General features: G+C 41.3%; 1 protein-coding gene across 19 annotated transcripts in view; it reads left to right on the top strand.

Annotated features, from left to right (window-relative positions):
• Window positions 1-15,425, top strand: part of Syne1 (spectrin repeat containing nuclear envelope protein 1) — a 484,186-nt gene that overhangs the window by 372,266 nt on the left and 96,495 nt on the right. For all 19 annotated transcript variants that reach the window (XM_042262341.2, XM_015996792.3, XM_015996795.3 and 16 more), the window contains 9 exons: window positions 989-1,189; window positions 3,901-4,074; window positions 5,951-6,082; window positions 7,261-7,457; window positions 8,623-8,755; window positions 9,135-9,317; window positions 11,065-11,214; window positions 12,007-12,183; window positions 12,978-13,133. In XM_042262341.2, the coding sequence (XP_042118275.1) occupies window positions 989-1,189; window positions 3,901-4,074; window positions 5,951-6,082; window positions 7,261-7,457; window positions 8,623-8,755; window positions 9,135-9,317; window positions 11,065-11,214; window positions 12,007-12,183; window positions 12,978-13,133 (1,503 nt within the window). The remainder of the gene's footprint in view (window positions 1-988; window positions 1,190-3,900; window positions 4,075-5,950; window positions 6,083-7,260; window positions 7,458-8,622; window positions 8,756-9,134; window positions 9,318-11,064; window positions 11,215-12,006; window positions 12,184-12,977; window positions 13,134-15,425) is intronic.

Genomic DNA, 15,425 nt, shown 5'->3' with positions numbered 1-15,425 from the left:
GAAATTACCTCATGAGTCATTTCTAGGAAATACTTTATTTTAGATTGCTTGGAATCTTTTTTTAATTTATTTTAATTTTTTATGTGAATGGGCGTCTGGGCTGTAGGTAGGTCTGTTTACCCTGTGTGTGCATGGTACCCACAGAAGCCGGAAGAGGGTGTTGGATCCCTGCAGACTGGAGTTAAAGTTGGTTGTGAGCCTCTAAGAGGGTCATGGTTCCTCTGGGAGAGCAGCCTGTGTGGGTAACTGCCCAAGCCTCTCTCTAGCCCTTCCTCCTTGCTTAGAATCTTGAAAAGTTAAGCTGTAGTGTGTGTGTGTGTGTGTGTGTGTGTGTGTGTGTGTGTGTGTGTGTGTACACAAACATGCTCTGGTGATCAAACCCAAGGCCTTGTGCCTGCTAGGCAAGTACTGGACTGGTGAGCTATATCCTCAGCCCTATATTTTTACTTATTAATAAATGTTAATTGTATCTTACTATTTGGCATAAGAGTCTAATTTTACTTTTCTCCAAACAGTCGTGTTCTGTCCACATTATATTCCTTCTTGTATCCTTTACCTAAGTCACTGCATCCTTAAATCTCTGTGAATTTAGTTCCTTTTCTTCAGTTCTTATGTGATTTATGATTCGTTCATTAAGAGCAAAATCAAATTGAAAACAGAGAGGAGTATGTAAGATTGCCAAACAAGATTAACAAAAGAACTTGAATAACCAAAGATCAAACCCCAGGAAAGCCACAATCCCGTGCATATGTATTAAAGATGTGGGGAGGGATGTCCAGAGCATCCTTCCTTTTTTTTTTTTTTTTTTTTTTTTTTTGGCGTGTTTCCAAGTGAGGTTCATAAGACAGGCAGCTTGCTTCCATGCAGAGGGTCTCTGGAGGATGTACTTGTGGAGAGGCATGTCCTTGGTGGGGTCTTGGGCAGGTAATGGGCTTGATACTGCACTTTGTGATTGAGACTAGTGTGGATGGATGCCTCTGCTTCTCAGGACATGTATGATGACCTGTTGGTGACCATCAGTTCCCGGAGGAGCAACCTCAACCAGAACCTTGCCCTCAAGAGTCAATATGATAGGGCCTTGCAAGATCTGGCAGACCTGCTGGACACTGGACAAGAGAAGATGGCAGGGGACCAGAAAATCATGGTGTCCTCCAAAGAAGAAATCCAACAACTGCTTGACAAGCACAAGGTGAGAAGAGAGCAGGAAAACGTAGCTGAAATTCTCAAACCTGTATATAGATGGAGGAAAACCTAATAAGCTTGGGTTTTATGAGTTATATTTGTATAATATACACTTCTAAGTAGGCTATAAGTATTTGCCCAAACCCACTAGCATCTGGAGCGTAGAGAAATGGTTAAGAGTATGTTTTTATGATTTTGTAAAATTAAGAAAAAGTAGTTACATAAGTAACTTTATCAGTTCCCCATGAATATTAAGCCAACTGTCTTCATATATAAATATAGCCAAGGAGAAGCTCAAAGCCTTTCTTGAGAGGGACCCAGATTCATCATTTTTAGCACAAGCTGGCCTCAAACTCACTGTACAGCTGAGGATGACTTTGGACTTCTGATCTTCTTGCCTTCACCTCCTGAGAGCTGGAATTAAAGGCATATGCAACTAGGCTTAAGTTTATGTGGTCCGCTGTGTCTCCTTTAGGGCTTGTTGTCCACCTGGACCTTGGTGCACTCTCTACCCTTCATTGTATTGGCCTAGACACCTCACTCCACCCTAGGAAGGCAGGGCTGCCCACTCACCTTTGGCATTGAGTTGGTGTCTATTTCTTGCATCATTCAGTTCTCCTGGCGCTTAAGCACATTCTGTTGGCCTCAGAGATTTTCCTGGGCATGATGAGAACTTTTACCACACAATCAGACTCGGGAACCCCAAGATTGCTCCATCAGTGTGTTCCCAAATGAAGCTCAGGTTCATTACTCCTTAGTGAATAAACATGTTTAACACACACACACACACACACACACACCCCTAACATAACAAATCTTTAGCAATGACTATACAAAGTTTACCAGGTCACAAACTCAGCCTCCCGGGCTATGGGAGTTCCCTGAAGGAAAACAAAACAATCTCACTGAGTTTTAGATGGTTAACATTCTACTGTTGTGTAGCTCTCTGGTGGGCTATTATGGTGGACTTGGTCCATAAAAGTAAAGGGGACTATACTTTTTTTTTTTTTTTGCTAATTTTTTTCCCAGAGGTTTTCTGTCCAAAAAGTTTTTTGATTTATTAAAGCCTTATCATTTGGCTATGAAAACATTGCTTTAAAGTTCACAGCTGTTTGTTCTCAAATCTGACCATAGCAATAAAAGATCACTCTGAGTTGTTCCAGAAGGGAAGCTACGATCAAGGAGCAATAGAATAACAGAGAAACGATACTCAGTTAGGGAAGAGCTCTCAAAAGAGTCAGCTGCAGCTGCCACTGGGGCCGAACAGAGGGACCCTTCGGCCATGAGAAATGCTGCCAAGGCCGGAGTGGGAGGTAGGCTTGTGTTGAAAGCAAGCTCAACTCTTAGTACAGGTTGGGCTTGATAGGCCATTGCCAACCATCCGATTATTTCATCAACTAATGATGGTTCAAAATAATGATGCTAAGCCGGGCCTGATGTCACAGGCTTGTAATCCCAGCTACTTGGGAGGTGGGAGCAGAAAGAATTTCAAGTTCAAGGCCTACCTAAGCTAAAGAGCAAGTTCAGCAGGAGTGAATACATGAGTTATTATCTCAGATAATATAATAAATAAAGTAATAAAACAGCACAGGCTGCTGATATACCTCAGTGGATGCCTAGTGGTCAGTGGGCCCTGGTTTTGATTCCTGGCCACAGCAAAACCATTATGATGATAGTGATGATGTTGAGTCTACTCAACTGTCCAGCCCGTGCTCTGTGGGAGACCTCTGCAGTGTTAGTGAGAAGCACAGATGCAGTCATATGATAGGAATTAAAACCTAACTCTGCTCTGCTCAGCTACATAGACTGAGTGGCTCTATCACCTGTAAAAGGATAGGTAAAAGTATTTTATAGAGCTTCAGAGTTGTCATAAAGATGACATGAGTTGAGTAAAGAGATTATGGGGCCCTCAGAAAAACAAGAACTCAATGTCTCCTGTTATTAACAATCTCCAGTCCTTCAGTTCAATGCATGGTCCTGGGAAGAGGAAACTGTGTAGAATAGGGCTCATCTCCACCTTTCAAGATCTTTTTATATAAAAAAAATCTTTATATTTCAAAAATATCAGTTCATGCAATGGTTACAGTTCTGGTGCATGGAAGTAAAATACAAGGGAAAATTAAAATATCTGTTAACATATTATTGTATGTCCAGTCATGCTTGGCAATATATCATAAGCAAGGCAAATAGACTGTAAGTTGAGAGAGTCGGTCTCAACCCAGCCATGGATGGAGAGACACTGATGTGCCAGATGAGAACATCTCAAGAAAAACAGTGTATAGGCAGAGCTGAAGATGAGGGTGAGGGGATTAATGTGTCTAAGAGAAACAGGAGGACAGTGGTGTGGCAGGGATGGTCAGTGACTGTGTCACTGATATGCTTGTGTATGGGATGATGGTAGGAAACTCTCCTCTGTCATCTAATCACAGATGAAGGGCTTTGTTTTGGAGGCTTGTGTCTACAGCACAGTGATGTGGAGTTGTACTTCAGTGGGGTCACGAGGGGAGGCCAGTTGGGAGGGAGCTCAGAGCCTTGATGCAGCAGGAAGCCCCTGTAGGAAGCACACAGTGCCTGAGTTAAGATGGAGTGCAGCGGAGTTGGTGTGGCACACCCTTTGGGTTAACTGTGCTCCATCAGCTTCCACAGCTGAGACAGTTCTCATCTAGAGCGGATGTCTGAATGAGCCGCTGATCTTCTTCTGCCTGACAAAACTTACAGGAGTACTTCCAGGGTCTGGAATCTCATATGATTTTGACTGACACACTCTTCAGAAAGATCATCGGCTTCTCCGTTGTGAAGGAAACTCAGCTGCACAGGGACCGCATGGATCAGGCATCTGCTGTGCTGAAACAGGCCCATAAGAGAGGCGTGGAGCTTGAGTACATCCTAGAGGTGAGACTGCGCGCATAGCATCTTTCTGGCCGCAAATGGAGCTCACTGGGCTCCCTTCTTTGGAATGATATTTCCTATGGTTTAGGGTTGGTGTGCTCCTTTTGTATTCAGTATGTGATACATTATATTGTGAGTCAGCTGGATGAATCCCAACCTCAGAGTATGTGTGAAGAAGCTTGCAGGCTTGAGGTTCAAGCCCAAAACCTAATTAGGAGCACAAAACATGAAAAATGCATATCCCTGGCTCTGTCTCCGATGCAATTGTTCTTGTGATAAGACCTGTCACTGGAATCTAGAAGCTACAGGACAGCCATCTGGGTACAAATCTTAATGGTCTGAAAACAAAAAAATGAAGGATTCATTTGTTGTAAAATAGCAATCTGGGGGCTGGAGAGATGGCTCAGTGGTTAAGACAGGCACTTGCTGTTCTTACAGAGGACCTGAGTTTGGTTCCTAGTAACTAAGTTGGGAGGCTTATGACTGCCCATAAGTCCTCTGTGAGCATCTGGACTCATGTGAATCTATGCACACAGATACATGTCATTAAAAATTAAAACAGCAACAGACCTGAAACTCTGAACTGACATAATAAAATATAGGTTCAGATCCTAGTTGCCATATACAGTGTTCTTATTCCTAGTTAGGAATTCGCTGTTCTGCCTGAGAAATTCCATTCCCTCTTTCTGTTGACTTGCATTTGCTTATTAGTCAGAAGTGAAGAAATCAAGTATTTATTTATTCAGCATTTATCAAGTTGCCACCAGATTCCCAGGCAAGGGAAATGCAAAAATGTTCCCAGGACTGCTCTCGATGATATCGTGGTCCAATGCAACAAGAAGACAATCAGAACACAGGATGACATCTCTACAGGGAAGCAGACAGCCTTTTATATACTAGATCTTATAGATAACAAGAAAAAAGGATGCCATTTATTAACAGGGCCCAGATTCTAGAACAGGAGTTGGCCCCTGGGCCAAGAGTAGCCTGTTCTTTGTAAAGGTTATTCTGATGTAATAGTTTTATTGGTCTGCTTGTTAATCTACTGCCTTCATCCAGTGGGCAGTCATGACTGCTTGCAATAGATGCTAATTAATCTACAAAGTTGAAGATATTTGCTATGTGGTCTATTGTAGAAAGATTTTGCAAGCCAATGTTCTAGATTCAGAGAGACTTGGACTGAGTCTTAGCTTTGACACAAATGTATGACTTTGAACACCAAATAGAGGCTAAGTAATTAGCCCCAGAACCCTGTGTAAGTCACTGGCAGACCAGTGCCCTCCTTTGGTTAGTAATTAAGTCAGTTGCCCTGAACTGCCCCAGTTCCTTTATTCTCCCCATTTCCCTTAAAAGTCTTAGGAGTTGTGTTTGTCCCCTTTCCTCCCTCTTCTCTTTTAATGTTTTTCATTTCTTTAAGGATTTTATACATGAATACTGTATTTATATCATTTCCACCCCTCCAACACTCCCACACCCCCACTCTTAATTTCATAACCTCTTATTATTATTGTCGTGCATACACACACACATACACAGAGAGAGAGAGAGACAAAGACAGAGACAGACAGAGAGACAAAGAGACAGAGAGCTGCCCACTTTTAAGGGCCACCATTGCCTCAGTTGCTTTAGAACCTCCTTTTGTTTCTCAAGACAAACACCAACTAAACATTCTTGATATTACTTGAAGCAGAATCTGGCAAGTGCAGGTTTTACACACGTAGGGGAATGCCGTTCTTTTTGTGTGCTAATTGCATGGCTTGCTTTTGCTTCTCTGAGACCCACTGTCTCTAATAGCCCAGGCTGTCCTTGAACCTGTGGTCTTCTTGCCAGCTTTGCTAGTGTGGGATCCCAGTAATTACTGTCGTCGTTGTGTTTGTAGATGTGGTCCCAGCTGGATGAGAGCCGCCAGGAGCTCAGCAGACAGCTGGATGTGGTGGAAAGCAGCATCCCAAGTGTGGGCCTTGTGGAGGAGAGTGAGGACAGACTTGTGGAAAGGACAAATCTCTACCAGGTCTGGCTTCCAAGTGTGTCTTAGTGTTACAAGTGACAATGTTTCCTTAAGAAATTTGCCAATAATTTTAACGGAACTTAAGCAAACAAGTTTAAACTTTATTGAATCTTTTACTTTTCTTTAAATTACTAAAATTCATAGATGCACATAGATTGTGTTTGTATTATTTATAGAATATAAATATACTTATAATTATATATTATATAGTAAATCATATATAATATATTACTTAATAATCATTTATTTATGATTAAGTATATATTTATTATTTTTTATTATTATTTGTTTATTTCAGTTTTTTGAAACAGGGTTTCTCTGTTTAATAGTTCTGGCTGTCCCAGAATTCGATCTGTAGACCAGGCTGGACTCAAACTCCCAGAGATCTGCCTGCCTCTGCCTCCCCAGTGCTGGGATTAAGGTGTACAACATGAACCCCCTGCCCCTGCCCCCCAGCTATATTTTATTACTGCTTGATGGTTTTATGCATTATCCCATGAGTTTCAGTCCCACCTCATACTTCCCCTATTATCCCCTTCTATCTAAGGCTAAAACCCTTGTTTCCAACAAGCCTTTCTCCTACTTGCCCATCTTTTGTGTGTTTGTATGACTACTGGGTTTAATTAGCATTTCGTATTTTTTTAAAAAATCTTTCTTCATCTGTACTATATAGCTCAGTAATGGTGATAGAGGCCCTCTTAATAATCAAGGTGCCATGAGCTAGATTCTAAGCTCTGCAAAATAAATAGATGGTAGATAGATAGATAGATAGATAGATAAAAATGATAGATAAATAGGTATGCCGATAGATAATAGATGATGGGTGATAGATTATAGATAAATGACAAATAGACAATATTTTTATAACAAGTGAGCTCATTTTGAAATCTTTAAAAATATTTTAACCAAACCTCAACCAAGCCTTTTTTGTAGTTTATTTTGGTGTCATACTGTTTTAGAGATAATTAAGCCTGACAGCTGTAAACACATCAAGTTCCTAACAAATTAAAAAAGAGAGAACATCTATATTTTGATAAATACATTTTCAAGCTTTCAGAGCGGCAGAGCGAAGATAATTTATGTTTGGTAACAAATAATACCAACGTTAGAAACATCAGAGAAATGATCATGCTCGGGGACACGAAGTCAAGCTTTTAACTCCATGTCATCCATCGTTCTAGCATTTAAAATCCAGCCTTAATGAATACCAGCCCAAATTGTATCAAGTGTTGGATGACGGAAAGCGACTGCTGATGTCCGCCAGCTGCTCGGATCTCGAAAGTCAGCTAAATCAGCTGGGGGAGCGCTGGCTCAGCAACACCAACAAAGTGTCCAAGGAACTCCACAGACTGGAGACCATACTGAAACACTGGACCAGGTAACGGGATGGGCGTTCGGCACGTGCTTTCGGTAATTCTGCGGTGTATTTCTAAGACGAGTAGATACCGGCCTTGGAAAAGATATGCAACTTTAGAAAATGTCATAGTTTGGAAAATAAAGACAACCAGAGAATCCCAACTGGATTCTTACTCTTTTGAATGTGTGATTAAAGCTGGCAGGGAGATGGGCACCCAATGCAGCTGGCTCTGCATCCCCCCCAACCTCCAGCCCCCCACCCCCATACCTCTCCCGCCCCCACATTGTCTACCCACTGCGAAACCTTAGAGACAGGATAACGCTGAATGAAAAGAGAGTATCCTCCTGACAGGCCATAGGGAATATCTTAGATTCCCATTGCTGTGATCTACAGCTGAGAAAAATAGTTTATCAGAAGGAATATTTGTTGTGGTTCACATTTCAGAGGTTTCAGGCCAAGGTCAGTCGGAACTATTGTCTTGGGTCCTGGGGCAGAATAGTGTAGTGGCAGGAACAGACGATTGAGGAGACATTTCACCTTATAGTGAAATGCCTGGAAGTGTGTGTGTGTGTGTGTGTGTGTGTGTGTGTGTATGTGTGTGTGTGTGTGAGAGAGAGAGAGAGAGAGAGACAGAGAGAGAGACAGAGAGAGACAGAGACAGAGACAGAGACAGAGACAGACAGAGACAGACAGACAGACATGGCACCTTTCAAGGACAGCTCCATGTGACCTCCTTCCTCTTGTTAGTCTCCAGTTCTAGATGTCCAGCCCCTCTCCATATAGTGGGGACACCAACTGGGGACCACGCCTGCAATATATATGCCTGGGGGAATATTTTACACTGAAATCCCAGTGGGAAGTATTCAGGGGAGGCACTTACTTGAATTTTATTGAATGTAGCATTGTTTCTTTTGTTACCTTTATTTCCAACAGGTTTTTATAACCATGACCCAATATTTCCCAAGAGCATCAATGCAAGGAGATAGAAAGATATTCTCATCTTCAGTTTAGCAATGGGGGCACTGAAACCCAGGACAGACTTAAGATATAAATATTAAAAGACCAGAATTTCAGGGCATCAACCTCATATACTTTTCTTCCAGCTCTTTTTGGGGCTCTCGTTTTAACTGACAACAGACAATAGAAACAGAATGTTCAATTAATAAACTCTTTAATATGCTTAAAGGTATCAAAGTGAATCTGCAGATCTGATTCATTGGCTACAGTCTGCAAAGGACAGGCTGGCATTTTGGACTGAGCAATCTGTGACGGTCCCACAAGAGTTGGAAATGGTCCGGGATCATCTCAATGCTTTCCTGGTAAGTCTGAGAACTTTGAACATTTGATCTCGTTTTGTTTCTCAGCCTGGATTTGTGGAGCAGTACACAGGAAGCCAACTATCTGCAGACACAGTAAGAAGCTAAACTTTCATAGACAATTCCGAGGTTAACTCTGTGTATCTAGTATTTATGTAAACCAGTGGGGTGCCAGGTTGCCTCTTGCAATTAGTCTTCAGGTCATGGATTAGCCTCTTTTGAAGATAAAGGTGTGGTGCGTTTGTCTCCAAAGAGTTCCACATGACCGAGCCCTCAATGCATGGAAATAATTGCTCTATGCTCTAGGTTGGTCCCTGTCCTTAAATGGAAAGGTCCAGCTATTTGATGCTAAATGGAACACTGTGACTTTCATCTTTTTAAGGAGTTCTCTAAAGAGGTAGAGGCCAAGTCTTCCCTGAAATCATCAGTCATGAGCACTGGAAATCAACTTCTTCGATTAAAGAAAGTGGATACAGCTGCCCTGCGTGCCGAGCTGTCCCGCATGGACAGCCAGTGGACTGACCTACTGACAAGCATTCCCGTGGTACAGGAGAAGCTCCATCAGGTATTGAGATAAAGCTGGTTTATTTGATAACAGTTGATTTCCACCACACAAATGCAAATTAGAGCAACCAGGACGTTTCTTTTCTTCCTGCTGTTGTACTGTGTGTCAAAACCGAACCATTCCACAAAAAGATTTTCAGACAGCATTTCTTCCCAAAGCTCGCTTTCTCTGTCTCTCTCTGTCTCTGTCTGTCTGTCTGTCTGTCTGTCTGTCTGTCTGTCTGTCTCTCTCTCTCTCTCTCTCTCTCTCTCTCTGTGTGTGTGTGTGTGTGTGTGTGTGTGTGTGTGTGTATGTATGTGTATGTGTGTGTGAGAGAGTGTTGGAAACTTGAATTGAGAACTTTGACCTTGTTTAAACTGACATTTCATGGATAAAACGTAGGCACCTCTTAAAATTGTGAAGATCTATAACCTACGTAGAAGACCTGCCGTCTTACATCCAAGAAGGAAACTGGATCTTAACTCAGTATAAGAACAGTCATACATCATTTACAACAGGGGTGCATTCTGATAAATAGATCCTTGGTCCATTTTGACATTGTTCGAAAATCAGATTGTACTTACCACAAACTGAGAGATAGGCACAGGCTCCTTAGCTTATGATAACCTTTTGGGCCCACCATTGTATTTGGGGCTCTACACTGAGCAATGTTATCAGCTCATGACAGCATTCTTATTGGTAATATGTCTAACCTACCTGGAACATTTTAATCTTTCTGTCTCTTTAGTATTCATCACTGTAGGTCAGGTATGATAGATATTTTTAATACACATGTTGTTTCTCTCCAATCAGCTATATATTCCTAGAAGAGAGGAGCAATCCCATTTTCTTTAGTCCTTTCACCTCCACATAGAATTAGATCATATATATATATATATATATATATAAATGTATGTATGTATATCTGGAGACAAGGTCTCTCTCACTTTGTAGCCCTGATGACCTTGAATTTGTGGTGATCCTCCTGCCTCAGCCTTTGAAAGGGCTGGGGTTATAGGCATGACTCATCACAGACAATTTTGATTTATAAATATTTAAATGATTGCTCTTATTTTTGTAAATCATTGTAATCATGATATGCATACTTGCTTGGCATATGAAGTAAAAATCAGAATTCTTAGTATATCGTGAATACTCAGGAAATTGGATCTTAGTAATAAATGTGAGAATGCCAGAAAGCAGGGAAAATGATATCTTTCAGTGTGGTGTTTTTCTTCCCTCTATTAACATTCCTGAGTCATAATACAGAGAGATTTTACAAGATAATTAATAAAATACATCTGTTGAATGTTTTGTAGTTAAGGCTTTTTTTGAAACACATAAAACTAGCTATAAAGTAAGAATATGTTTTCTTGCTGGTGTTTTGATTAATTAGGTAATATTTATGCAATGTTTGTGGTATTAGATGTTGAGTGAGCATTAGGTGACTAGTGTTACTGTGTTTGTCTGATGTTTCAACTTCAGAGATCTGAAAAATAAAAGGGCTGTTATTTCTCTTGTGACCCCATTGGGCGTCCAAGACCCTTTCACCAGGGTCGCCCAAGACCATCAGAAAACACAGATTCATGGCAGTAGCAAAATTACAGTTATGAAGTAGCAACGAAAATAACCTCATGGTTGAGGGTCATCACAACATGAGGAACTGAATTAAAGGGTCACAGCATTAGGAAGGTTGAGAACTACTGTGTTACCAGAAGTTGGGGCTGAATTTTAGTGCTCGGGGCTCATTCTGTCTTGGCTCTCACAGCTCCAGATGGACAAGCTACCTTCCCGCCATGCCATTTCTGAGGTCATGAGTTGGATCGCACTCATGGAAAGTATCATCCTGAAGGACGAAGAGGACATAAAGAATGCAATAGGTTACAAGGCGATCCATGAGTACCTTCAGAAATATAAGGTAATGGACATGGAGATTTTTCATTTCCGTACATCTAGACTTCCATTTGAAGGCGCTCAGAAACTCAAACCAGGGCTTAGAATGTATATATCCTATACATGGTGAACAGATAGAGACATTCAAAAGTAAGAGCGTGGAAATGTTAAGTACAGATACTGTGTGTCAGTTATTTTTGTGATACTGTGACAAAATAGCCCGACTTCAGCAACTTAGGAAAGAAAGGGTTGATTCTGGGTAACAGTTCCAGTGGGGATACATTTTGCAATAGAGGGAAAGGGCTGGTAACGAGAGCAGGATGCTGACCAATCACATTTCATCTGCACACAGGAAGGAGATAGAGAGCAGGAAGTGGGGCCACAGTCTAAATCCTCAAAGGTGGCCCCCAGTGATGTACATCCTTAGGTCCTCCAGTGAGGCTCCGCTTTCTTAAGGTTCCATAACCTTCTCAGGAAGCATCACCAACTGGGCACCAAGTGTCCAAACCTGTGGGCCTATAGAGGACATTACACACTCAAACTGTAACACACTGAAAGATAATGATGTAATTTACCTGTTTCAACATATCATGCATATGATATTTATATGTGTACAATTTTATAAACATAATGAATACATATTCCAGTCCCTAACCTAGCGGGTCATGTCAAGAAGCAAAGACTGTGTGCTTTGGATGACATCATGGCAGTGATAACAATCACGTGTGTGTTCGCAAAGGCTTTCCAACTCCTGGGAACATGCTAAGACTTTTACACATGGAATCTTATTGTCTGAAACTCTTTGCCTCTCTTTTAGGGTTTCAAGATAGACCTGAACTGCAAGCAGCTGACGGCGGACTTTGTAAACCAGTCAGTGCTGCAGATCAGCAGTCAGGATGTGGAGAGCAAGCGCAGCGATAAGACGGATTTTGCCGAGCAGCTCGGAGCAATGAACAAAAGTTGGCAGCTCTTGCAAGGTCGAGTTGGTGAGAAGGTGAGCTGGGTGGTCTGTCCTTCTGGTATGGATGCAGACCCCAAGAACAGTCTCTCGGTGGGCAGGAAACCATTTCACAAGGGGTGTGGCTAGATGAAGCACCAGAGAGCCTCCCACAGTACCCAGAAGGTGACCTCGCCCTGGACACCTTTAGGGCCCTTTGCTGTCTTACACAGAATCCCTTCTCTGAACATCTCGTGTGTCTGATTTTTTTTTTTTTTTTAAAATGCCTCTTCATTTTTCTTCCCTTTACCTTCGGTTGACTATAGTTTTCTCTTCCTTACCAATAATAGCCATTGATTGATACTTGGTAAACTTCATTTTCTTCATTTATATATGCAATTGACTGTATTTTGAGAAATTCCATTTTTTACATTTTAATTTTATCGTGCAGGGTTTTGTAAGGCCATTTTCATGCAAGTACGTGATGCTCTTTACATAGTCCTTCCCAATGCTCATTGGTTCTCAAGAACTCTTTCCTCATTTAAAAAAAAAAAAAATTGGCCGGGCGGTGGTGGGCGGTGGTGGCACACACCTTTAATCCCAGCACTTGGGAGACAGAGGCAGGCGGATCTCTGTGAGTTCAAGGCCAGCCTGGTCTACAAAGCAAGTTCCAGGAAAGGCGCAAAGCTACACAGAGAAACCCTGTCTCGAAAAACAAAACAAAAAATAAATAAATGAATAAATAAAATAAATAAATAAAAATAAAAATAATTGTATTGGGCAATTTTTTGGTGCCAGTGATTTGATTTTAGAACCAAGTTTTTGAAATTTGCATCTTTCTGTTTGTTTAGATCCAGCTGCTGGAAGGCTTGTTGGAGTCTTGGTCAGAATATGAAAACAGTGTACAGTCTCTGAAAGCTTGGTTTGAAAACCAGGAGAAGAAGCTGAAAGAGCAGCAGCAGATTGGTGACCAGACTTCCGTTCAGAATGCCTTGAAGGACTGTCAGGTAACGTATCCAGGCATGGCTCCCAGGGCTGCCTCACACCTCAGGCCTGTGCTGAGGGCATTGCTGGTTCAAGCATTATGGGTTAACTCGTTCTTAATAATGGCATCTGCGGACACTTGTCTTTCATTACGTGGGATGATCAGGTTGATCAGGTACTCATTTTGTTGTTGTTATTTATTTGATTTTAAGAGTTCTGCTATCTAATTACTGCTGGTTTAAACCTGCAGTCTTCCAGCCTCAGGATTCATGGTACCAGGAGTACAGTGATATATCATGCCGTGTTAGTTTTTTCTTTTTCTTCTTCCAACTCTATTAGGCTGCATCACCTGTTTTTAAAGTTTTGATATTATAGAATAGGAAGGATCAAATATTCACCTAAGTAGATACAGAATCCCAAATACTGATCATCAGATTTAAGACTTACCAATATTTTAGATATATGTGTACATTTACCCAAATTATTTTTTTCCTTAAAGAGGTCAATACAAGGACTGAGGACATAGCTCAGAGGGTAAAATGCTTTCCATGCAAATGTGAAGATCCATTTGGGTTCCCCAGGACCCAAATAAGTTCGGGTTGGGAGTGATGGCCCACCTTAAGCCCTCACACAAAGCCTTATAGTTAAGAAAAGGAAGAGACCGTGGTCCAAGAGTGGTTTCAGTTGAAGCTGTTTGAAATTATTAGGTTTGTTTTTTTGTTTTTGTTTTTAATGGAAGAAAGACACATACTTACTAAGGTTTAAAAAAAAATCCAAGTTACATTTTAAATTAATTATAATTGTCAAAGAACTTAGTCTCCTACCAGCACTGTAAATAATGATTTACACTTACTTATCCAGTTCCTTTTCTAGGACCTTGTCTTAGGGTTTCTATTGCTGTGAAGAGACACCATGACCATGGCAACTCTTATAAAGGAAAACATGTAATAGGGACTGGCTTACAGTTTCAGAGGTTTAGTCCATGGTCATCATGGTGAGGAGCATGCAGCACCATGCTGGCAGACATGGTACTGGCAAAGTAGCTGAGAGTCTTACATCTTGCAGACAACAGGAAATGGTCTGAAAATCACACTGAGGGAAGCTTGAGCAAAAGATACCTCAAAGCCCACCCCCATAGTGACACACTTCCTCCAACAAGGTTACACCTACTTCAACAATACCACACTTTCTAATAGTGCTATTTCTTATGAGCTTATGGGGGGTCAATTACATTCAAACTATCACATTCCATTTCCTGGCCCTCACAAGCTTGTAACAATATCACAATGCAAAAATGCATTTAGTCCAACTTCAAAAGTCCCCAGTCTATCACAGTCTCAACAATGCTTAAAAGTCCAAAGTCTAGTCTCTTCTGAGACTCATGCAGTCTTTGAACTATAATCACCTTAAAATCAGAATAAAAAAAACAGATCACATACTCCCAACACATAATGTCATAAAATATACATTACCATTCCAAAATGTAGGAAAGGTAGCATAGTGAGGAAATACTGGACCAAAGACAGACCAAAAACCAGCTGTGCAAACTCCAAACTCTGCATCTCTATGTCTGATGTCAAAATGCTCTTTTTGAGACAGGGTTTCTCTGTGTAACAGCTCTAGCTATCCAGGAACGCTCTCTGTAGACCAGGCTGGCCTCAAACTCACAGAGATCCACTTGACTTTGCTTCCTGAGTGCTGGGATTAAGGGTGTGCACCACTACCACCTAGCAAGAGTCCCATGTAGTCCAAGATGGCCCCTAAACTCAGTAGGTAGCCAAAACTGGTCTTTAACTCCTGATGAACCTGTCTCTGCCTTCTGAGTGCTGGGATTACAGGAGCGTACCCACTCTGTCCAGTGAGAAACACTTAACATTTTAATGCCTTCCATCAAATGATGGATGTATAAAAGACTGAAGACCAAATATGCCTGTCAACCGCTCTCATTGGATTTTGTGTCTTTTGTGAGGCCAGAGGTACTTCCAATTTAGACCATAAATTCTAAAATCTGAAAAATAAGCCAGCGTTTCAAAAATTCGCTTTTAAGGTTGAAAAGTGATAGTTTTGCTGAGCCCTCAAAGTTAAAATATTTCCATTAATTTTAAAAGGCAACCCCTACATGTTAACGTCAGCAAGATGAATGCTTCCCAGGCTCGTGGTCAAGGTCACTTTACTACTGAAAGGTTGCCTGTTGGCATTCTCCTTGGAGTTTGATCCTGTAGCCATCTGATCCCTTCCCTTTCTTTCCTCTCTTCTCTTGTTTTCTCTTCCTTAAAAGAAAGATTTACCTGATTTCTCTCTGTCTCTCTCTCTCT

This window comes from Peromyscus maniculatus, chromosome 16, assembly GCF_049852395.1.
Source record: "Peromyscus maniculatus bairdii isolate BWxNUB_F1_BW_parent chromosome 16, HU_Pman_BW_mat_3.1, whole genome shotgun sequence".
Taxonomy (NCBI): Eukaryota; Metazoa; Chordata; class Mammalia; order Rodentia; family Cricetidae; genus Peromyscus; species Peromyscus maniculatus.
Note: the sequence above shows the minus strand (reverse complement) of the source record. Positions and strands in the feature narration are given on the sequence as shown.